We start from the raw sequence: 23,390 nt of genomic DNA, 5'->3' as shown, positions 1-23,390 counted from the left end.
TGACCACTGTGTTCCTATTTCCTTTGCCTGACATATCAGATGAATAGCCATGATCATATAATGCATAACCCATATAATGCATAACCCCAAACATGAGCAGGCTTCTGGGCATACTCACACTGGGTCTGAGCTGCACAGTTCAGCTGCTGTGGTTCACTGTGCCATGGCTTACTTGAGGGGTGCAAACTGCACCAAGTTCAGTTTGAAACACACGCAGCAGAGAGTGATTGGGCTCATGCCCACATTTTTGCATTACTTGGCTGGAAAAATTAGAAATACAAGGATCTTTGTTGAGGTTCATCTCATTTTAGACAGGCTGGGGACTTAATTCTTTCCTTTTCAGTAGAAAATTTCATAGCTGTTGAACTACAGAATAGTCTAATTTTTACTGCCTGTTCACATATATTGACTAAAATACTATTTTTAAAAGCACCAATCACCTGTTCTTCTGTAAAAGGGAGCTGGATTCATAATTTGAGTTGTTAGAGTAGGGCCTATACCCTAACAGAGAAGTGTTTGAGTCTGCTCCTAAATTAGTGTTATGTCCAGCATTCTAAAAACTTATTTTGCAGGTACAGCTTCCTTCATTGTCCATCATAACTAGGATGGAACACACTTGTCTCTGAATAAATTGCCCAGTGCAGAGCAAGTGTTTCTTGTCACTATTAATAATGTAGTAAGCTCCATATTACTTTCTTCATAGAGGGTTAGGAGTGTAATTTTCTAGGGCCCAAGATTCAGAAGTTGAAGCAGATAGGTAGGTTATTTTCTTCTTCTCTTACAGTTTGAGGTAAGGACTATATTTGTCCTTTGTTTTTTCTTTTTCCACCTTTTAGCTCTTTTAATTTTGAGCCATTATGGCATAAGCCAGTTGTTCTTAATCTTGTAACTAATATAAAACTAATGTTTCTGCTTAGATACTAGAGATGTTTTGTCTCTTGAAGTTAAATATGTGGTATTCCACTAAACAGTAGTTTTCTGCTAGAGACCACTGCTTTTAGCCACATTGAAAGATTTCTTCTTCATGAATTTTTATTGATATATTCCATAAGAACTTCAGGACTTAGAGATGCTACCAGATTTCATCTCTCTTTAGTTTGCATCTAGGCCTCTGACCAAGGCCAGTTCCTTATTGCACTAAAATGAACTAAAATGCCTAAAACTGGAATGCTTTCTTTAGAAAAAAGTAAATGCTAATATTTCAGGAAGTCAATACTATGCCTTAAAGGATTTCTTTACAATTTTTTACTAAAACCACTTTCAGTTTAAACACCTTGAAAATTCTAACTTAAATTCTGTACAAAATAAGCTGAAAGGAACATTCCATTGCAAACTAAAATTTTATTCTAAATACTTGCCTTGCTTTTTAAAAGTCAGTCCAAAACATTTCCAAGTGTTGCTTGACATCATTTACCTGTAAGAGCAGTCAACATGTGGAATAGATTCAGTGGATGTATTTAGGCCTTCCATTCTAAATTAGTGTTTTATAACACTTTGCCTGCTAGTTAAATCATAGTGGAAATTTAATGTCTTTTCCATACCCTCCTTGGTTATGAAGGGTCAAGCCTATGTGTATTTGTGGTCTTCTGTTTTCTTCCTAGAGAGGGATACTTTTCTTAACTCTATTTGCAATTACCAGCAATGAAATGTACACATATTTATGACCGGCTGCTGAGTCACATATCTTCCACCACCCTAACCTTTTCAAATCAATATTTCTAAAATTTACTCCATTATTTGATACAAACAAGGGGGAAAAGCATCAATTGTACTGATGTTGACTGCATAATTAATTATTCTGTAATGCACAATTGATTATGTACTCATCTTGAACCTTTACAGTCAGCTAATGAGAAACTGCTGCCAACAAATTCATCACAATTAAATCATAATTCATATTTTGAAATTCAAAAATCAAAATAAAAAAGAGCTACTAAAAATCTGATTCAGCTAAAATAAAGTAATTCCATTGTCTTTTCAGTTTATAGTCTGAAAGGTTAAAAAATTGTGCTTGTTGCACTTAAAACTACCAAAGTAAACAACTTTAGCATTGCGAGATTTTGGAAAATTCAGGATATTCTTGCTCTTTCTGTATTGCAGCCTTGAACAGTCATGACTTTGTATCCAATCTTGTTTTAATAAGTGGCCACCAAAAAAAAAAATAAATTACTCTTATCTGTTGAAAAATAGCAATTATGGCTGGATTTTACCTCCCATTTTTAGTGTTAGTAGTTGCCAAATTCAGGAGGTTTTCCATCTCAAAGCAGTGACAGACATGTTCAGACATTGCACCACATGATTTTTTTAAAAAATCTGAGTTTGGTCATAGAATCCAGTCACCTGGAGGCCATCTTGGGTACATACTGATAAACATACATATTGATTGTAGTAATTCATGCTTCCTTAATGAACCTTAATGAAATGTAAACTGTAAGAAAGCAGCATCTAAAAATTCACTGGAAAAACTTGAATGTTAAATGGAGTAGACTGTTCAAATTACTTTGACTTGTCTTACTTAAGAGCTTATGTTTTTCCTAGGCCATATAGTTTAAGTGTAACTTGATCATAAAGATTCATCAGATGTGCTGCTTCTCCACTTTGTCATTGCACTAATTCAAGGATGAGAATAATGGGAGAAAGTAGATGTGCAGAATGCTGTGCTGTAAAACATTAGAAAATATGTTATCACATGTTTCAAATTAAATCTGCTTTCATTTAACCTTTTAGCAAAAAATGATAAAAATTATGCAATTAAAGAGATGTCCACTTCCCTCTCTACAGTACCTATGTGGCTGAGTTAGTCCTTCTTAACTAAGTAGCTCTACTTTAATGCTCTGGTAAAGCCTAATCCTTTTATGAGTAAGGATTATTGGTAGTTTTAAACAGCAGGTTAATCAATGAATTCTGTTAGTCAAATTTGCTAACAATGGGAAGACAATGACTACTGATTTGTAGGTTCCCCCTCCAGCAGCCCATATTTGTCAGAATTTTTATATAATTAAGAATTAAGTGAGCTTAAATCACTCTTAAAACCTTAAAGAACCTGACATTTCTTCTGAAAATAGCTACCTCCTTTGAATGTTTCCCTGTTTACGTGGAATTGCTCACGTATCTGACTAGATTGCTTGTTGTCTGTTCTTGATTGAAAGTTGGGTTTATCATTAATTTTTACATGGGTTTAAACCACAACATTTTCAGTTGTGTTGTAAATGTGTTGTAGGGGTATCCCTTTCTGAGAGGCTGAGGAAAAATCTGTTTATTGTAACTTGCAAGACATTTGAGTAATACACAGTTCTAATCTTTTGCAGGTCTGGTTTGCATTTGTCAATGGCTTTTCTGGACAAATTCTTTTTGAAAGATGGTGTATAGGTCTTTACAATGTGGTAAGACAATTTGTGTGCCTTTAAGTACATTTAACCATGAATGGTTCTTGAGTAAGCAATCTTTAAGCAAATCCTCACCTCTAAAATGTTGAAATTTTTTTCTTTTTAAACCACCTAGATGTTTACAGCAATGCCTCCTCTAACTCTTGGAATATTTGAGAGATCCTGCCGAAAAGAAAACATGCTGAAATACCCTGAGTTATACAAGACTTCCCAAAATGCACTGGACTTTAATACTAAGGTAGATCTTTGTAAAAATCAAAACATAAAGCAAAAATTCATAGGAATTCAGTATAGTTACCCTTTTTATTCTATGCTGCTAATAATTAAAAATGGAGGGGGATTTTATTGCTATTGTTTCCAGGTGTACACTTGTCAGTGAATGGTACAAATCATATATATATACATACACATATATATACACACATATATATATTCATTTTTACCAAGTATGGAAATGGACAACTAGGATTTCATTTTTTCAACCCATTTTTTTTTTTCCCCTGCTGGTAATAAAGCTGTCTTCTGTAGGCAGAAGTGATTAGACCTCACTGTTGCTGGGCTGTATGTATTTGTACTGTTATATGGAAATGGATTACTGAAGCCTGTGGAGAAGTGTTGCAGTAGACAATGAGAACTGTCACTAGATTTGTAGAGGGAGGGACATGGTACTATTCTTTGTCAATTTGGAGTTGTGGTTTTATGGTTTAATTTTGAGTTTTGGGAAAAAATACTTGGGAGTCAAGAATGCGTCAGTGTGGATCAAAAGGAATCTGAAGCTACTTTTGGTGGGAAATGGGTGATGTTCATCTTAGAGAGACTAGTATAAGTAATGGTAAAAGAATGTAGGACTCTTTAATACATAAAATAAAGAAAATTTGTACAGCATTGCCCATAAAACAGGTCTTTTGAAAAAAACTAAGTTAAACTTGTGCCTGAATCTGTGATTTCATGAGTATTTGACTTTTGCAAAAGATTCTTCTGATTTTATTTCTCGTAAATATAATTGTGACATTTCAAGTAATGTCATTTTATGTTGAACTTGGGGACATTTTCAATATATCCTGGAATTAACAATGCTTACATGTGATGGTCTGTAGTAAATATGCAGAGCTGATACAGCATACTTAACTCTTGTATCTGCACCACTTGTGCAATGTAACTCAAGTTACCCCAATATATACATAATTATTTGTCTAAACTATCTTTGTTCACTGAAACAGATGAGATTTTTCTCCTTCTTCCTCATTTCATCCTTTCAAAATCCACCCTGAAAGTTTTTAAGAACACTGTAACAGTCTCTTGTGTCCCTGTGAATGCTTTCCAAATATGAGGCTTTTCGTGGTCCCATAAATACAGACACTTTTTTGTGTTGTGATAGTTTTAATAAACAGTGTAAGTATGAGTTATAATAGTTGTGTTTCTGTTTTAAAATAAGCTTTAGTTTTTGGGGTTTTTTTTATTGCACAGATGTATTGTTGACTTAATTGGAAATTCTGTGACTGTTCCCATACAACATTTGCTATGAGCAAATGTCTACAAACTCACCAGCTACAAAATTCCCACCTATATAAGTTGAATAGTTGGTGTTAAAGATTTGGAAACATTACTGCCTTGAATATTGATGCAGATATTTGTTATGGTAAAAGGGATCAAAGGTTATGAGGTCATGACAGAGGTTAAAGGATTAGCATGGGACAAAAAGACTTGGTCAGGAAAATGGAAAAGTAGAACTAATTTTTCTTGCACCCACCTGTGCTTTCTGTCAAATAAAAACTTCTGGTAATGACATAGCAAGAAGGAGAGACAAAGGTTAATGAGTAGCACAAGTTTAAATGTGCAAAGTATTAGGGTGTAAATTGGACCATGCAACCAAGTGTAGCTGAATAATCTAACAAAAGATGTTGAGACATTGTGGAAAATGTGAGACAGGCAACTTAATTTCAATTGTTTGAACACCTTAACACTCAAGATACACATCATTCAGTTACAATAAAAGGCATAACAGTCAAAAGCATTGTTAGTGAAAAAACCAATATTGCCATACTGAAGGAAATGGGCTACGTTTTTTTTATTAAGTCTTTTTATGTCATTATGCAATATATTATGGAAAATGTTAATAGAGTGTTTTTTCTTAAACTTCATACAATCCTTTGCAGAAGGCATCTTTTACAAATGGAAATAAGTTAGAAAGTAAAGCTTCAGTTGTTCAGCAAATACACTAAAGGAATTTTAATATGATCAAATTGTGCTCCTCAAGAATGGAGTATATAAGGAGAAATTAAAGAAGAAACTGATATTTGTCCTTTTTTAATTCCTTTGTGTGTGGGAATATGTAGGTTAGGCATATGTGTAACTCAGGTTTTAATTTTTCTATTATCTAAATTTATACTAAATGCAAATTATAAAAGCTAGAGTCCTTTTTAATTCCCCACTTGGAATGTAGGAATTGTTCCAGCTGTCTAGTTTAGTCTCATTTTTCTGATGATATTCCCATATTTTTATGTTTTAATTTCCCTTCTGAATTGAAATTAAAAGGAGGAGATAATACACACATTTTTTCAAAGCATAAAAATAAACAAATGACCCATGAAGAGCTAAGAGGCAGAAAGTGCCTGTCAGTTATATTACTTCACAGTGGTGGCCTAACAAAAACACATTTTGTGAATCTAACACACGGATAAAAAGAAAGGTCAGGGTTCACAGAGCTAGTTTATTGCAAATGGTTCTCATGGATTTTCTGTTTTCTCTTTCTTAGGTTTTCTGGGTTCATTGTTTAAATGGCCTCTTCCATTCATTCATTCTGTTTTGGTTTCCACTAAAAGCCCTTCAGCATGGTAAGTATTATGAAAAATAAAAATATAAATGTTGAGAAGCTCTACATATTGTCTTATTTCTAAGGGAAGCTTTATAAATAATAACAGTTCAGTGTGGTGAAATTTCAAGATACCATTTCTAGAACTAAACCAGATGCCATATACATAAAATGTTTTATTTAAGATCTGTGTAAAAGCAGGAATAATAATATGTACATGTACATTTAGCTATTTCAATAGTGTTGATGTAAGCTGAAACAAGATGGAGAAAAAGAGATTGCTATTTAATTATGGTAATTTTTATGAAATACACCACCACAGTAAATACCTGCACGATTCTAAAATGCTATGATCCCTTGTATTGTCTCTTACATTTTGTCATCATTTAGTTTTACTGTGTATATTCTGTCCTGTTAGTTCAAGGCCATACTAATCTGCTAGTTTATATTTCTATGAGTGAGATTGTGGCAGAGGAGCAGTGATCTTGGACTGCTCACCCCTGTCCATCCTCTAGTTCAACTGTTCTATATGCTTGAGCTGCAGAAGGAAGTGGGGTGGTTGAGAGGAAAGTGGTGCTAATTAAAGGAGACTTGAAAGCACTGGTTCCATTTTTGGGGAATGTTTGGGGCTGGAAGAGCTCTCATAAAGGTGGGGTTTTGTTTTGTTTCCAATTTGTTAGGAGATAAAAAACAAGTGTGTACTTTGCAGCTTTTCTGAAAATTAGTCCCTTTTCAGTTTTGGTGATGTAGCCAAGCAGTCTGCCCTGGCATAGGGGACAGAAATGTTCTCATGGACTTTTGAAAGTGCTTAGACTAGCAGCTCAGGTCAGCTGAGTAACAGCTGCTTATGCCCTAAAAGCTTAAGGGAAAAACACTCTGTGACTCCTAATGGGTAAAGGGAGGGATGTGGCAGCCTGTTTTCTCTGAAAGGCTACTCACATCACATTGAATATAAGTTCAGTGGCAATAGTTTGCATTGGAGAGGTTTAGATAGCCCAGGAGGAATGAGATTCCCAAAATGTCAGTGCATACTCTAAAACCATAATCTCAAATTCAAACTGAAATCCCCATTCAAAGCTGCAGCCAATCCATGTGAGAGATTTTTGCATTACATCATGGATAAGTGTTCAATGAGTGTCTGTGGTGATGCAGAGTTCATTTGTGAGTGGCAGAGATACCTGTACAAGCACTTGTCTGAGTGTCTGTGGTGATGCAGAGTTCATTTGTGAATGGCAGAGATACCTGTACAAGCACTTGGCAGAGCTCAGCCCCCTCAGCCCACAAACCCTGGGCTAGAACTGCCTTGCTGGCCAGCGGCCTCTGTGAGTCTGAACAAATTGCCTGCTGCCCTTCCCTTTCATTGCTAAAGAAAGGATGGGTAAGGGAGCAGAACTGGGATTTGGGGGAATTGGGTACATTGTGAGGTGATATAATCAGTATCTAGGGTGGGTCTGGTGGTGCTCAGAGTTTTACATGAGGGAGATACAAGTGCAAAAAAGAGATATGCTATTAACTAAATCTCTGGTGTCTGCATGTGTAGTGAGAAAAGGGAAATAATATTATTAGTTTCCTAAGGAGTACCAGAGACAGGAACTTCTGAGAACAAGTCCCTGCTTCCATCTTCTCTTAACAAAGAAGTGGTGCAGGTAGATCCTAAAATATGAAAGTTATAGCTTAGCTTTGTGCATCAGAGTGCTGAGTCCCAGCACTCTCACTGGTGGAAATAGGCTTAGCTGCCTGCCCATTCCTCTATCTTATTCTCACTTTGCTCTTTACTGCTAGGTATATATTGTAAAGCAGTGCAGTGGTATATGAGAAGGTATTTATTAGAATGTTGAAAACCAAATGTTGAAGACGATTGAAATCTCTTGGCACTCTTCTCTTGGTCAAATTCTGCTGTTTAGTCATAGTCTTGCTTGTCCACCTATTTCTTATCTGTAAGCAGAAAATGTCAAACTGCATGTCATAGTAGAGTCTATCAAGAAATACATGATCAGACAATAAGTATGGATTTGCAAGAATTGTTTGTTAGAATTGGCTCCATGGGACCTTACCATTGTACAGTACACAAAATTTACACTCTGTGTACTGTCATGTGGATACAAAAAGTGACACATCAATCTTCACAGAAGCTTCTTCAGATGCAACTTTGTCAACATAAATGGGAGAAGCCAAATTTCATGTACTAGTAAGTTCACTAGGTGCTCCCTCTTTTGTATAATCTTTAAAATAAGCTACAGTCTCAGTTTGTTGGGGTTTTTTCAGGCTTCAGCTCCTATAGTCCTTCTTGGTGCGCCAGTCTGCCCAGGGAGAAAGTTAAATAGGGGAAGTGTCAGAAATGCAACCACTAACACTAGAGCTAAGGATGCAGCCATTGTAAGCTCCTCATCATGGAATGGGAGACAGCTAGGTTAAGGAGTACTTCTGTCCTAGTATTTTTTTGTGAAGTTGTCCCCTACTGTCTCTTCCAGAATATCAGTAAATACATCATTTTTTTTTCTTTGTTAAACTATCTTCACAAGTCCTGAAAAGCTTTTTTAGAGAGGAGCATTCTTCATCCACAACCAAAATGGATTTAATTTCAAGCATATATAAAGATGATATGAAGGCTGGAAAAACACTCAACACAAATATGAAAACATACTTAATTAGCAGTGTTTAATATACCATGTGCCAGCTGAGATAGTAGAAAATAAGTGTTTCCAACTACAGCCTGTTTTTATCAGCATTTATCACCATTTTTGTCACCTTCTTCTGTCCAGCCTAATCAGAGGAGTTAGAAATCTATCCCTTAATTCCCCCCACAGAGAAATACCTTTATTTTTCTCTTTCCCCAATACAACTTTTTTAAAAATACTTCTTTATTATTCTTTTTTTTTATTGTCTTTTGTCCTTACTTACTACATACACAGCATTTAACACTCTGTATAATGCAGTAAAAAGCAATATCCCAGTGGTTAGAACCTCTACAGCAGAGCATTATAATTTTATTGGTTTAGTTGCAGTATTTGAACAGCCTTGAATGCTAGAAGCATTTCAAAACTGAACATGGGAAAATGCAGCCACCTCAGCACTTTTAATTGAGAATGAGGAATTTCCTCATAATAATTCAGCTGTTGATCATCCCATGTCTAAAAATAAATTTGACAGAACTGGGATCAGAAAAGCCTATGCTGTAAAAATACTCATGAACTTCTGGTAAATAATGGAAAATTCACTGCTTTAGAGTCTTCATCTTAGGAAACATGTGGTTTTTATGAAAATATGATTTTTTATGAAAATGCCTCTCTTGAGAGCTCTGACTCTGCATAACTGATGTGTGTGTGTGTTTCCATATGTGCCAAATGTGTGTGTACTTATATGAATCCACATATTTGAGTTGGGTAAATTTTGAAAATTTTATGAATGACAAGCATCTCAAGAATTTAAACTGAGTATATTTTGTATTTTTACTGAAGTTGAATTTAGAAATATGCATAAGAGCAAAGATAAGTTTCCATACCAAAAATAACGGAATTTATGAAAGTCTGACTCTAAGCTTTCTGCTTACTTGTGTGTTAAGCAATATATACTCTAACCATTATATTTCACATCTTTCTGATTATAAGATTTTATATCTGATAAAACTCTAATTGCACTCTACTGAATACAAAATTGGTTTTATTGGTATATGGTGTCACAAAAAGTTCCCGTTTCCTGCATAATCCCTGAAGTCCCTGAAAGTTTTAGAGCACTAAACATGATACAAGTCATAGTTCTCTAGTGTTCAGTGCAGTTCAAAATGAAATATCTCAGTACCCTGTAGAAAGTGCTGCCATCTATTTTGTATCAAAATTAAGATCATATGTAGTCCTGTTGTGGATGTTTGAATGTTTTTATTTTTATCCCTGTTTCCTTTTCCAGGTACTGTATTCGGCAATGGCAAAACTTCTGATTACCTGCTCCTGGGTAACACTGTATACACTGTAAGTCTACATTGGCTCTAACTATTTTAAAGATATCCTGCTACTATTACTATTAATTCTATTAATAGTAATAGAAATAGATAGAAATAGTAATAGAAATAAATTAATAGAAATAGTAATAGAAATAAATTAATAGACTTAGTGCAGTGCCTTAAAAAGTGCCTTAAGAAATGGCTCTTGAATGACTCCTCAAGAAGGTTTGGAGTGCACTTTGTGTTCTAATTCCAGTTTTTAAAACAACGCAGTTTCATAAAGTTGCAGAAGATACATTTGTTCTTTACTCTTAACTGTCTAGTTTTTTAAATAATGGGAATTCTAATTCCCTAATTAGCATGCTTATTAATTTAGTTTAAGCATTTGCATTGGAGAAATCTCAGGATGTTGGTTATAGAAGTGGTTTGTGGGCTTCTGATGATACAATCCTGTTCTCTCTCTTAATTTATCATGAGGCCTTAAAAGAGGTAATGAGTCATATTGAATAAAGGTTGTGCCTCCCTTTTCAGAGGCAGTCAAACCACCAGAAATACACCTGACTCCTACCTAACAGTAAACTTCTGTTGCTCTCATAGATAGTAGTCGTAATTGGTTGTTTTCCTTTTAACCTTTTATCTCCTAGAATAAATTAGTGAAGCTAAATATGTGCCTTTCACTTATTAGATATGAATGTTACTCAATAGTGGGTTTTCCAAGATCTGTCTTAGAAGCAAAATTAGATTAATGCTCCTCTGTTCTTCAATGTTAAAAGTTTAATTAATTTTTCAAGTTCCTCACTGTTGGCAGGTACAAAAAAGAAATGAATTCTTCCATTAAAGTAAGGGGCTGTAATATGAATTCACATCAAAATCACTTCTGTGGGGAATAAGGAAACAGCATAACTGAAATAAAAGGAAAATATTCTAGACACATGCTAAAACAGAGGTCACAATGCTGCTCATATGTCACATTCTGCAACTGCTTCTCAACTAGGAGAGCTAAAACTTGACAATCTTGAGAGGTAGTTAATTTCTTGCTACTAACCTGCAAAGTGCTCAAGAATTTCCCAAAAAAAACTATTTTTGTTTACTTCAGGTTAAAAGTCTGGGGAAATATAGAAGTTGCAATTGGTGTTTTCCTGCTCTTGCACAGGAATTCAAGGAAATCTGGAACAAACGTGATTTTTGGAGAGGTTTTCAAAATTAGGGTGGAGAGTTTTTTGGGTTTTTTTTAATCTGTTTTTGTGAGGTATATGAGTAGTAACAGTTGTCAGTCATATCAAAATTCTGAGGCTAAGGTAATTCTCATTTCTCATACTGTTTACAATGTGGTTTACAGATGTCTGTAGTCATCAGTTTTGCAAAAGTCAATAAGAAAGGAATTCAGGAGGTGATATAGTTTCATTTCTTTGGATCCACAAATAAAATTCAGAAATATGCAATGATTCATAGTATGTCCTGGAATTATTTCTTTAAACATAAATTTCAAATAGGAATCGAGTGCTGTGAAAATATCTGTATGACCATTTTGGAGAGTCGTTTATTTAAAAAAAAATCTCAGTCTTTATACAGAATACCAGTTTGAGTTCTTGCTCCCTGGGTAGGATTTAGAGCACTATTGAAGCAGAGGAGGGAGCATTAAACCCCATATTCTTGAGGGAGTGGCTGTGTGTAGTTGGTGATTTTGTTAGGGATATCAGATCTGATCCCATCACAGGTCAGTAAAGGCTCTATACTCACAATGTGTATTTCCTTTTATGGAGATCTGCAGTGTTTGTTTTGTGTATACATTTTGTCTATGCAGCAGCAATGTTTGATCTTATCCTGAAGGATGTTTACTTCTCTTATGACTGACCCAAGTGTACCAAAGGAGTTTGTTTGGGTTATTTTTCCATAACTTTTTTTCATGCATCCAAATCCAGAACCCAAATTGGATAGACCAAGCAAATTATAATACTCATAATCATCCTCAATTTTCTTCTAATTAGATTTCACACATGTTTTAGATAATGAAATTGTGGTGGTGTGAGGTTGGTTTTGGTTTTTTTTTTTGGGGGGGCCTTAATAGCACAGTTGAAATAGGAGATTTCAGGATTTCAGAATTGAAAGTATAAGCTTATAGGTGGAAGCTTTCTTGCAGTGTTTGTATCCTTCTGTGCACCAGACAGAGTGAAAGATTTGTCATACATATTTAACTAGTTGCTTCAGCCTCTGATTGAAGTACATTTCTTTTGAATTTCTGAGGCTGCTTGAAATTTGATACAAACAGACTCACTGACAGCCAGTGCTGCCAAGTTGTCCAACAAGCTGGAATTTAAAGTATAGCTGTTAGAGTTGGAGCTTGGTCTTTGTGACTTCTTTTATCAGCCTCATATTCTTCAGAATACAATTAAAGCAAAACTTGTGATTCACATCCACGAGTGAGTTACAAAATGTCATAACCATATCTGTGCTAAACAGAAAACTTGCTTGAGTGAATTTCAAAGGAAGGAGATAAACAATTTTCCTGGATCAACTAGTCCTTGCTCTAGGATTATAAACTTTTTCCTGTTGCTCATCTGTAAGCTAAAATGGAGCATGTCCTACAAACGTGATGTTTTCAGAGGCTGCTGTATAAAAAGTATAAAGAGAAGAAAAGGGTAAAGATCAGAGGGAATAATGAAAATGACATAACAAACTTACTCAACATGTTATTTGTATGCAGAACATAAGTCTTATATTACCAACATTTAACCCGGGCTTTTCAGGGTTTGGTGCAGATGACTCATTTACTGATGAAGTGAACAAAACTTTTGGTTGTTTTTTAAGTTTAGATTAATGTAAACTTGAACAATTGCAAGCTTCCTTCAGTCCAGCATCTGTCTCTTCTAAATCTGTCTTGGTGTACAAAGTTGTAGTCATCCTGTCTGTAGCTAGAGTGCCTTCAGTCTCTACTGAAGAGGACTACTACAATTTTTCACAAACCTTTCTGTGTAACCTAAATACCATCAATAAAGATGCCAACACCTTTGTAAGAGCCAGACTTACAGAGTTCTAAGAAGCAAGGATAAGATTTCTAATGCAAAAGAAGAGTTTTCCAAATCAATAGAGTGGCCATTATTAATGGAATCTAGAAATTCTTAATGTTCTATTATTCGTTTATTACTGGGTTGTATCCTTAAATCTTCTAGTAGCAATTTACTTTTTCTTGTCTTCTGAAAGTTTAACCAAACCAATAATTTCTGTGTGTTAAGATTCCCATATTAAGAATACTCTCTCTGTCTTTCTCTCCTGAAGTTTGTGGTTCTGACTGTGTGTTTGAAGGCTGGATTAGAGACCTCATATTGGACTTTGGTAAGCAAAGGTCTTTACCATATTCTCATATGTTCTGTGAAATGTGATGGATGAATAATTGTATTGTTTTCTTCTTACTTGTTATATTACACCCTTTAAGAGTTTGTCAGTAGCAAACTGTGGTTACTGTGTGGAAGGACACAATATCCACATACAAAAAATAATGCTCAATATTGAAAATTACAACAGATGTAATACTTAAACTAGAAAAATCAAATTACTCTGGGCTTACTGTAACTGAATTTAAATTGGCTTAAAATGCAGTAGTATTGCTGCTGATAGTATCATTTTCCTTTAAGAAATATCATTTTTCTTTAAAAAATAATTTAACTCTACTTTAATAGTAGAGTTAAATTAATACAGGGCATGAAAATTTAACCCAATATATCAAAATAGCATTGTAAATACTAGGTAACAAAGATCTTATGTTATAATGTATCTATGATAATTGTTCTTTTTTGGTTTGTTTCAACAGTTCAGCCACATAGCAATCTGGGGAAGCATTGTACTTTGGGTAGTGTTTTTTGGAATCTACTCTTCTTTGTGGCCGGTCATTCCTATGGCACCGGATATGTCAGGAGAGGTAAAAATGTATTTTAACTACCATCCAAATGTGTGAAAAAATTACTGTTTCAGTCTGTAGTACAGACCTAATCTTTATTGAGTCCTTCTGCTAACTAGAGGTGCATATGTCATTCTGTCTTTTATACCTGCAATATGGCAACCATGTTTATTAAAAATAGAATAAATTTTTACTCTTGTGAAAATGGAGCTCAGCTAACAGGCTGTGAGTATATGATCTAATAAGAAAGAATAGACAGGTAAGCTGTTTTGCAGTTCTTAGGTAAGCTTTAATTTTCTGAAGAAAAGTCTTACTAAATGCAGTTCTCAGAATTATAGTGCTTATTTTTCTGGAGCATTTTTTTATAATAAAGTAACCAATAGTAGTCTGGTTAAGGCTGTTTTTAATCTTGAATTTTACAAATTTTCCAAATACTTCTGTTAAATGCCTCAAAAATTTGAGGTGCCGTAACATTGCATTAACTGCTTGTCATGAGCACTTCCTTTTTGATTAATGTGCTGCTTGGAATGCATTATTGTAATGTATCTTTAACCTTTTGACAGTAATTAGTGGTTTCTCATTCATTTTTAATTGCATTTGTGTAAACCTGATCTGAATATTCCAGATTGGATTGAATCTGTAAAAGATGCTTATTTGCTACCATATCAGATTTAATTGGAACTGCAGTCCCAAATTCTCAGTACCATTCAGTTCCAGAAACATCTGAAGAATTAATTTCCCAAACACTAATGTCTGCTTCTGGGCAGGACCAGTACTTCCTGAGCTGAGAATTTTGATGTGCATTCTCAGTGGGAATCAGAAACTGAGAATACTTGCTTGAGTCAGAAGGATATTATTTTACTGGTTCTCAAAGCATATCAGCTAATTCAAGCCTTACACCAGTAAAAGAGTGAGTCCCTTTAACTCCACCACCACTGTGATATAATTCAGCAATTTAAAAATTTATGTAGGATGTGGAAAATGTAGGTGCATATCTCTCCCTCTCTTGAAAGTAATTAAGACTCATAAATCCAACCTCTTATTTAAACAGTTAACCTCTTATTTAAACAGTTAAAGAAAAAAATATTTTATAGGCATTTCTGTAACTATTACATTTTAATGGAAAGCACAAGGTGTTACCTTAAATACTTGGACACCTAAGGAAAAGAATTTGAAATTACACAATTTCTAGCTGGTTTTCCTCTGTATCATAGTGTCTAACATATGTATATTTGTAGATTTTGTACATTACCACATTGCCTCCAGTACTTAAAACTAATTCTGTATATTATTTTAAATTAATCTAAGCTATCGTACTTCAGCATTTTTCTTCATATATACTGTATTTTATAGAAGAAGCAATGTTTTTGGAATTTGGTGGTTTTAGAGATTTTGTAAAAACTTTACAGCTTTTAAGACATCAGAACTTTCATGGTGATAAGCGCAGTGGAAACAAAATGGTGTTATGTCTTGTATGGCATAAGGGTGGATACTTCACTATTGAAATAACAATGTTATAGTTGGTACATTTTCAGAGCCTGAAGTTACTGTGAAAGCACCTGGTGTTGAGGGAGTGTAATTCCTGTGGTCTCCTAGAAGCAGTTCTTCATTAAAGAGATCTAGCTGTCAACAAAAATAATACTCTTAGACTTTGAATTCAACATTGTGCCAAAATAGTCTGACTTATGGACCTAAAATCATTTATTTGTTGTGATAAAACTTTATCTGTACTTGAAATGGGTAGTCTTAATTTGTTAGTGTGTTTGTTTGTGCATGTATGTGTATATGATAGTTTTGATGTGTGTATGTGCATGATGTTGTTCAAAGGGGGGTGGTGTTGACTGAGGTTGGTTTTGTTTCCTTTCTAGGAATATATTTCAATGTCTGTGATGTCAGAATAAACTCTTCTGAAGGTATCATAGGCCAGTAAAGCTTATGTTTGAAACTCTGGTCTAGCTTTTTGTGCTGCACTCTGTGTGGCTAAAAGTCCTGTTGATGCATCCTGCAGCTCAGACTGGAAGCAGGATTTCCGTAAGCTGTCCTGGAAGCTCCTCTACTGACTGAGTGGTCTCTGGCAGGGCAGAATTCACTGAGTTTCTCTGTAGCAAATCAGACCTTCCAAAAGTATTGAAACTAAAAGATTCATGGATTTATCTGTGCAAGAAAAATGTGACGTGGCAGAAACAAATCCATATAAGCAATTGTACTTGCCTGTGCAAATACTGCTTGCCTGATTTCTTCAAATGTGTGAGTCAGACTTGAAAACTTCATCAACCTATTGGCAAAAGTTAGTGTGTGTCAAAAGCTGACATCTGCTTTTAGCTTTTTGTCCATTTTAGCTGGTATGATAGGGGAAATTATGCTGAAGGGGACTTTCATGCAGTTTTTTCCCCAAATGTGTTCATTAAAAATTCCCCCTTTTTAATAAACTTCAGATTTACAAGGATATATTGTTGCAGATTACAAAACTATAGTACATAGAATGTTTTAAAGTATTCTCTTTTTTCTTCTTAGAGCTGGTAACAATTCTGTCATAGTAGATTTATAGTCTTTCCAGTCTGTACTCTTAACATAATATTCATCCAACAATTAAGTTCCAGCTAGATGGTGTCTTCTGCAAACATATTTTTCATGTCTTCTTTGAGATAGAAAAGCACTTAATGAAACATTCTGGTAAGGATTGGTTCTTCTTCATGTTAATGTAATGAAAATCGTAAGATTCTTCCTGCTTATTTCTGGTTCTGTTCCAAGAAAATAAAATTCTAGTGCTCTTGAGGGGGAGAGAAAAAGCATATGGAGGTGATGGAAAATTCATTCATTGGATGCAGAGGAAGGTTTTAATCTAAATATTTTGAAACTCTTTTTTTGTATCCACTCTTATAAAATATTCAACTCTAATAAATTTATTTCTATGGAGAACACTGCAAGGTATTGACTCGAGAAAAAATTGAGTTATAACAGAAGAAAAGTCAGTTCATGCTGCTAATACTCTTACATTTGAGCACTAAAGCTAGTGGCCCAAAGTTAAAGCATAAGAGTTGTTGTTTTGTGTTCATTTTTTGCTATCCAAGCATCATCCAGTCACTTACTGAACAAAGAAACAAATATATCACATTTTTTTGCAAGTTTTTCTGACTTTTTACTCTAATTGTTTCCATCATTTTGTGTATTTTTCCAATTATACAGAAGATAATTAAAGTTGGCTTTTACTTTATTGTTCCAATTATACAGAAGATAATTAAAGTTGGCTTTACATATAGGTTGCTGTATGTTGTTTTCACAGAAGGAAAGATTGCAGAATGCCATGCTCTAAAAGGAAATACAGTAAAGTGAAAAATTACGAAAGTTACAACATTTTTTTCTCTGTTGTCTAGGTCACTAGACTCCTTTCCTTGACATGTTCCTAATAGTATAATCAAGTGTATTTTTCTGTCTCTCTCTTCTGCTCTGAGTTTTGCCAGAACAAGAACACACAGAGCCCCCCTTGATCCAAAATGTCCAGTTCGTCTAGCATGCTGAGACAATTCTGGCATCAAGACTTTTGTTTTCTGGTTTTTCAAGGCTGGTAGATCTGCACTGGGCAAACTCATCCACCTATGCAGTACTATTTTTCACAAAGTGGGAGCTGCATGGCTCTCCATGGTGCAGTAGTCCTAAGTCCTGTAAGTAGTGATAACTTGTTGTCAAACAGGAAGTGCACCAAGAGAACTGCAGTTTGACTCTTACATAATTAAGGTATCCTGGCACAGGTTTCCTGATATGAGTAACTGGTAGTTCTGTAGCTGATATCTGTTAGAGATTGATAGTAGATGTCTGGCTTATAGTAGCTTTCCATATTCTGAAACCAGTTACATCTTGCCAACCTGAAAACAGTTTCTATTCCAGTTGTGGGGTTTTTTTCTTAAAGAAATAAAGTTCCAAGTGGAGAAAACTTCATTCATTTTCCCTGACTGATGATGTTCAGATGAAAACTGTCAGTTCACCATTGTCTTTTGGCAGACACAGGCTAGAAGGAAAAATGGATGAAAACTATGAGAGAAGCAATGGGCTTTATGAAGCTGAAGAAAATGGAAAAATAGGCCATAAAACTGAAGAAGGATATGTGATAAAAAGGGGTGATAACCTAAGTAATTAATTATGTTGTATAGTATGTGTAGCTAGTTCAGGTACTGTAGCAAATCAACTTCATGAGTCTTTTAGTAGAAAAAAGATATAAATGTTTTATCATTAATTAAGTAGAACTTACTGTTTACTTTCTTATTATTTTGCTTGTACTTTAAAATCACCCGTTCAAAAATTACTTTCCTTGAGTTTATTCTGGGACTATACTCTTCTAGTCTTAGACACAGATCCTAAGAAACTGGGAATTTAACTTCTTTCTACTTATAACAAAATATTAAAATACCTTTTCTGCAAGGAGGATTTTGGTAGAAGTAGCAAAACACTATTTCTGTGAGAAAAATGGGGATGCACAGCTTATGAGAGAGAAATACTGAAAACATTTCAAAAGCTTTCATTGAGTTTATAACAACTTTGTATCTTCTGTAGCATACAGAGATTATTTTTATTACATTAAGATATTATAATAGCATACCGAGGATATTTTTATTATATTAAAATTTGCATTACATCTGCAGGAATGTTTATTCATGCATTTACTTTCTGTCTGTACTGTCTAGTATGGAAGCATGTGAACAAGGAACTTTGTGGGTTATTTTCTTAATATTTTACTAATAAAGACTGTGCCCTTAAATACAGATGCACAGGAAAGAAAGGCGAAAAAACAACATAAAATTATTTTTAGGCATTTTTTGGCTAGGTTTAACACAGTATATTTTGACCCCTTGCATTAAAAAGTTGCATTTAATTTCAAAAGAAAGGTGTCACTTCAGAATAGAAGAAAATTTTTATTGTGCACTTGAAAAAAATCAACTGCCTGGATCTGTCTTTCTACTACATTGATATTAATTAGGTTGATAATTATATATATAATATTAACAAATAGATAATTTAAATTTACTTTCAAAATATTTTAAACAACTTATGGTATTTTCTGTTTAAGCCAGATGAAGTTTGCATAAGTTTTTTAAAGTAAATGGCAAGTCTGTTCATATTTGATAAATGCTTTGCAGGTGTATTTTCTTTTTTCTTTTAAACTCTTCAATACAGAGAGAACTATTCTGTGATACTAAACAAAATGAATTTTTTATCTTCAGGGAATTGCCAGAAGTTTCCTGCTGCCCATGTTTTGTCATATCTGTATAATGACTGCATAAATAAATGAAGCTGAGATCAAAATTTTCTATGTTTTTATATCTGTGTAGTCCTTTTGCAATAATTGCTTTAACTAATGAAGTTTCTGTAACTTACATCACCTAATAACAGCAACCTCCATTCATCTGTCAGTAGGCTGTAAAGCTGCAAGAACCTTCCATTAGAAGCTTCCATCTTTGCAGTTAATAGGTCTGCTTTTCCTTTAAGTCCTCTTAAAAGAGCAGACTAATTTTTTAAATTATAAAAATAGATACTTTTCTAAACTAATATGATTATCTCTTTCTTTAAAAAATCTGGTTATGGTCTGAGTTGCAAACCTGTAATTGAGGAGGGGTGAAAAACAAATCAATCTGTAATGCTCCTTGTTACTGTTTTGTGCTCTGAATTGTTAGGCCTCTTTTTTTTACACCTATATGATTAATAAGATAGCTTAGAAAATAATACTTTGCTTGAATAAGAAGTATGACACGGATACTAAAGCAAAAGTTCAGTATCCACAGAACTTTTTAATTTATGGTTGTACTGTAGACAATGCACTGTAAAGTTCTCCAGAGCACCATCTGTTTCTGCTCTGCCTGACCCAGGGGATTTATAAAACTACTGGCGGAAATTGGAGTTAAGGTCCAAGCATGTATTTTACAGAATTTAAGATCATTTGATTGAGGTTTTCAGAAGTCTTGTGAAAAACAGTAATATTTCTTTTGGGAAGATTTAGCTGCACTGTGTAGAAAAGGTGTTTTAGAATATACTGTACTGACAGCATTGGTTTCTTAAATATTGCTTCTCTCTATATTATGCCAAGTATCCTGCTTATATGAAATCATGCTTATTGAAATATTAGACATGCATCCTTTAATGCCTTTACTACATTGGGGTTTTTTACACAAAAATACATTAAAAAAATAAACTGTAGATACTTTGGTCTCTAATGAAAAGGTCTTCTCTAGTAAGATGTTTGTCTAAAGTTTGATCCAAAAGTGGGAATTGGTTTTAGTCTAATGTAGAGCAAAGCCTACAAAGCAAAGTATTTAGGATAGAATACAATCATAGAACAGCTGAACTGGTCTCTGCAGTTATCTGGTCTAAAGCTTCCGACACTGCCCGGGCTGTCCCGGACTGTGTCCAGGCAGCTTTTGAGTGTTACCAAGGATGGAGACACTACAACATTTCTGAACAACCTGTGTCCCTGTTCAATCACCCTCACAGTGAAAGGTTCTCTTGATGTTCAGATTCAAGTTTTAGTTTGCTGTCCTTGCCTCTTGTGCCATGACAGGGCTTCACTGGAAGTAGCCTGGCTCTGTCTTTGCACCCTCCACTCGGGGTGAGAGAACCCCCAAAGCCTTCTCTTAGGCTGTAGTCCCAGCTATCTCAGGTTTCTCTCCTGTATGAGAGACACTTCAGGACATTGGACTAATTTCAGTATATCTGTGTTTCTTGTGCTGGGGAGCCCAGAACTGGAGACTTCCCTACGTGTGACTTCTTCACTGCTGAGTAGAGGGGACCTGCCTTCTCCTCTGCTGGCAATATTTTGTCTAATGAAGCCAAAAGATACCATTCACTTCCTTTGTCACAAGGACCCATTTCTGGCTCATTTTCAGCTTGGTGTCCATTGGGACCAAGTCCTTTTCTGCCCAGCTGCTTTCCAGCTGGGTGGCCCCCAGGATATACTGCTGCCTGGAGTTGGTCCTTCCCATGTGCAGGATTTTGCATTCCTCCTTGTTCAACTGCATGAGGTTCCTGTCAGCCCATTTCTTCAGCCCTTTGAGGTTACTCTGGATGGCAACACAATCCTCTACTGCATTTGCCACTCCTCCCCCCATTTTGTGTCAGTAGCAAACTTCCTGATGGTACGCTTTGCCTCTCATCCAGATCTTTAATGAAGATGTTAAATGAAACTGGACCCACTATTGATCCCTGGGGTATACTTTCAGTTACTGGCCTCCAGCCAGCCTGACACTGATCACCAGCTGCCATTCAGCCCATTTTCAGTGTATCTCACAGTCCATCCAGCCCATACATCAGCAGCTTCTCTGTGAGGATCTTGGAGCTTTTGCACCCTGCTGTGTTGTCCCTCCAGCTGTAAAAGGTGCTGTTAATGGATACTTGTCCCTTGCGCTTTTAAAAAACAGATGCATATTTTTAATAACTTTTCCAGAATACAGCATAATAAATAAATTTAAATGGTTGTATATTAAGAAAAATTGCTATGGTGCTTTTCCTCAGTGTTAGCCAGGGAGATTTATAAATAAGGCCCCTAAAATTTGGGAAGTAATGATTTCTCTAAATTCCTACAGACAAGAGAATTACTGTGCCATGCATTTAAGGGAACCTGGCAGATAACTGAGTTGGCAATCTGTATTTCAAAAAAGTGCTTTGAGCTCTGTGTGGTAAGCAAATACCAAAGTCTATCAATTCTCACTTCATTGTCACAAAACTTGTGGAATATAGTCGTTCTTCAGTCACTAATATCTAGGGTAGTTGGTGTTTTGTTGTGGTTCTGGATTAAAATATTATCCAAATTCTTTGTCTTCATTTCAGAGGGAATAGCTGGTGTACTAAATTTGCAAGAACATTGAAATAATTCAACAATAAAAGCTAGGCTTTTCCTTCATAGTCTAAAATATTTCCCATCCTCAGCAGAAGGCCCTTAGAGGCATTATGCTACAGTTTTAGCACATTTTCATCCCCCTTCCAAGTTTTTCCAGCTTGTTTTTTAAGACCTGTGAGTCTTTACAAAACAAAAATCAGTAATCTGTATGTCTTCCTTTCTATATCTATGTGAGCATCTTGTTTAGGGAAAAAAAAGTTTCAGTGTACATTTGTGGAGAATATTATTACTTTAAAAAAAAGTGATTTATTGATGATTTTTTTTAAGTTAATCAGAGTTCATCACATAAAACATATCCATTTTAGTCATCTGTCTTCACCTGGGAGCCTAAAATTATGTTACCATTCTGATACTAACATATTTTAACTATTTAATAATTTATATTTAAAGGGTTCTTTTTGTCTTTCACTTCAGGAGTTGTCTAAGGGGTTTTTATTTTTCCATTTAATTCCCAATAGGTAGCTTCCATTTTTACTCCTCAGACCTTCACGTTAATTGTACTTGGTCTAGTAGCAGACATTTATTCGTGAGCCAGAATTTGCTATTCCCAGATATACTTCAAAGATCCTTCTCCATATTCAGTAGTTACATTCTCATTCACTCAAACAGGAACAGCAGAGCTGATCTTTGAACTGCCCAATTTATCTTCTCTGCTTCCAGTGGTCTGTCTTGGTTAATGTACCTAATAACCAGAGATCCTAACAGAGAGGAACTTAATTCTTTGCAATTCTAAGTAACACAGTTCCTAATTAGAAGGAGCTAAAAGATGTTTTTTAAACTGTACTTAGCAAAGACTAGAGGCAATACACAAACTTACTTGTAGGAACTTCATTGCACTGGAAGTTAGTGCAGATCTGTTTTAGTACTATAACAGTAAGTACTTTGGCATATATGAAGACAAACACATGCACATAACTACTACTAATGAAGTTTTTCAGTAGGTTGAAAAGAGAAACTTTTGCTGGTTTGATGATGTTGAGGTATTTTATAGCTTTTTAGTTTAAAGGAAGGAGATGTGTACCCTCGATGATATTTGAAATAGATAAACTGAAAAGGGTGAACTTTTCTGCAGCAAGAAGTTTACCACTGTTTTCATCTTTCTCTTCTTATTTTTAAAGGCTTTTTAAAATCTGAGCCAGCTGTTTTGGCAGATCATTTCATAATGAGGAAAAAGCGAATATTCTCTGTTCATTCTGACATGTAATTTCCTAACACTACATCTTCAGCAGTGCTTTAAAAATGTTTTGCGGCCAGGATTTCTTGTCTGCCACTAAATCATGAAAAGTAGCATTCCTCAGCAATTTTTTCTTTTTTGAAAAATGAGAACCTATATAAAAATCTAAACTAAAAAAAATGTTAATTTAATTTAGAAAGTCTTAATATTGAGCATGAGCTACACACACAACAAATTATTTATCTACCCTGCAGGATTTGTAAGTCCTTCAATAAACTGGGCTTCCCAGCTCTCATTTTGGATT

General features: G+C 34.9%; 1 protein-coding gene across 3 annotated transcripts in view; it reads left to right on the top strand.

Annotated features, from left to right (window-relative positions):
* The window catches only part of ATP8A1 (ATPase phospholipid transporting 8A1), a 102,791-nt gene that overhangs the window by 63,922 nt on the left and 15,479 nt on the right, over positions 1–23,390 (top strand). For all 3 annotated transcript variants that reach the window (XM_064710329.1, XM_064710328.1, XM_064710327.1), the window contains 6 exons: positions 3,309–3,383; positions 3,502–3,624; positions 6,142–6,220; positions 10,102–10,163; positions 13,412–13,468; positions 13,944–14,051. In XM_064710329.1, the coding sequence (XP_064566399.1) occupies positions 3,309–3,383; positions 3,502–3,624; positions 6,142–6,220; positions 10,102–10,163; positions 13,412–13,468; positions 13,944–14,051 (504 nt within the window). The remainder of the gene's footprint in view (positions 1–3,308; positions 3,384–3,501; positions 3,625–6,141; positions 6,221–10,101; positions 10,164–13,411; positions 13,469–13,943; positions 14,052–23,390) is intronic.

The sequence above is a fragment of the Zonotrichia leucophrys genome, chromosome 4 (genome assembly GCF_028769735.1).
Source record: "Zonotrichia leucophrys gambelii isolate GWCS_2022_RI chromosome 4, RI_Zleu_2.0, whole genome shotgun sequence".
NCBI lineage: Eukaryota > Metazoa > Chordata > Aves > Passeriformes > Passerellidae > Zonotrichia > Zonotrichia leucophrys.
The sequence above is the reverse complement of the archived record's forward strand: the minus strand, read 5'-3'. Positions and strand labels throughout refer to the sequence as shown.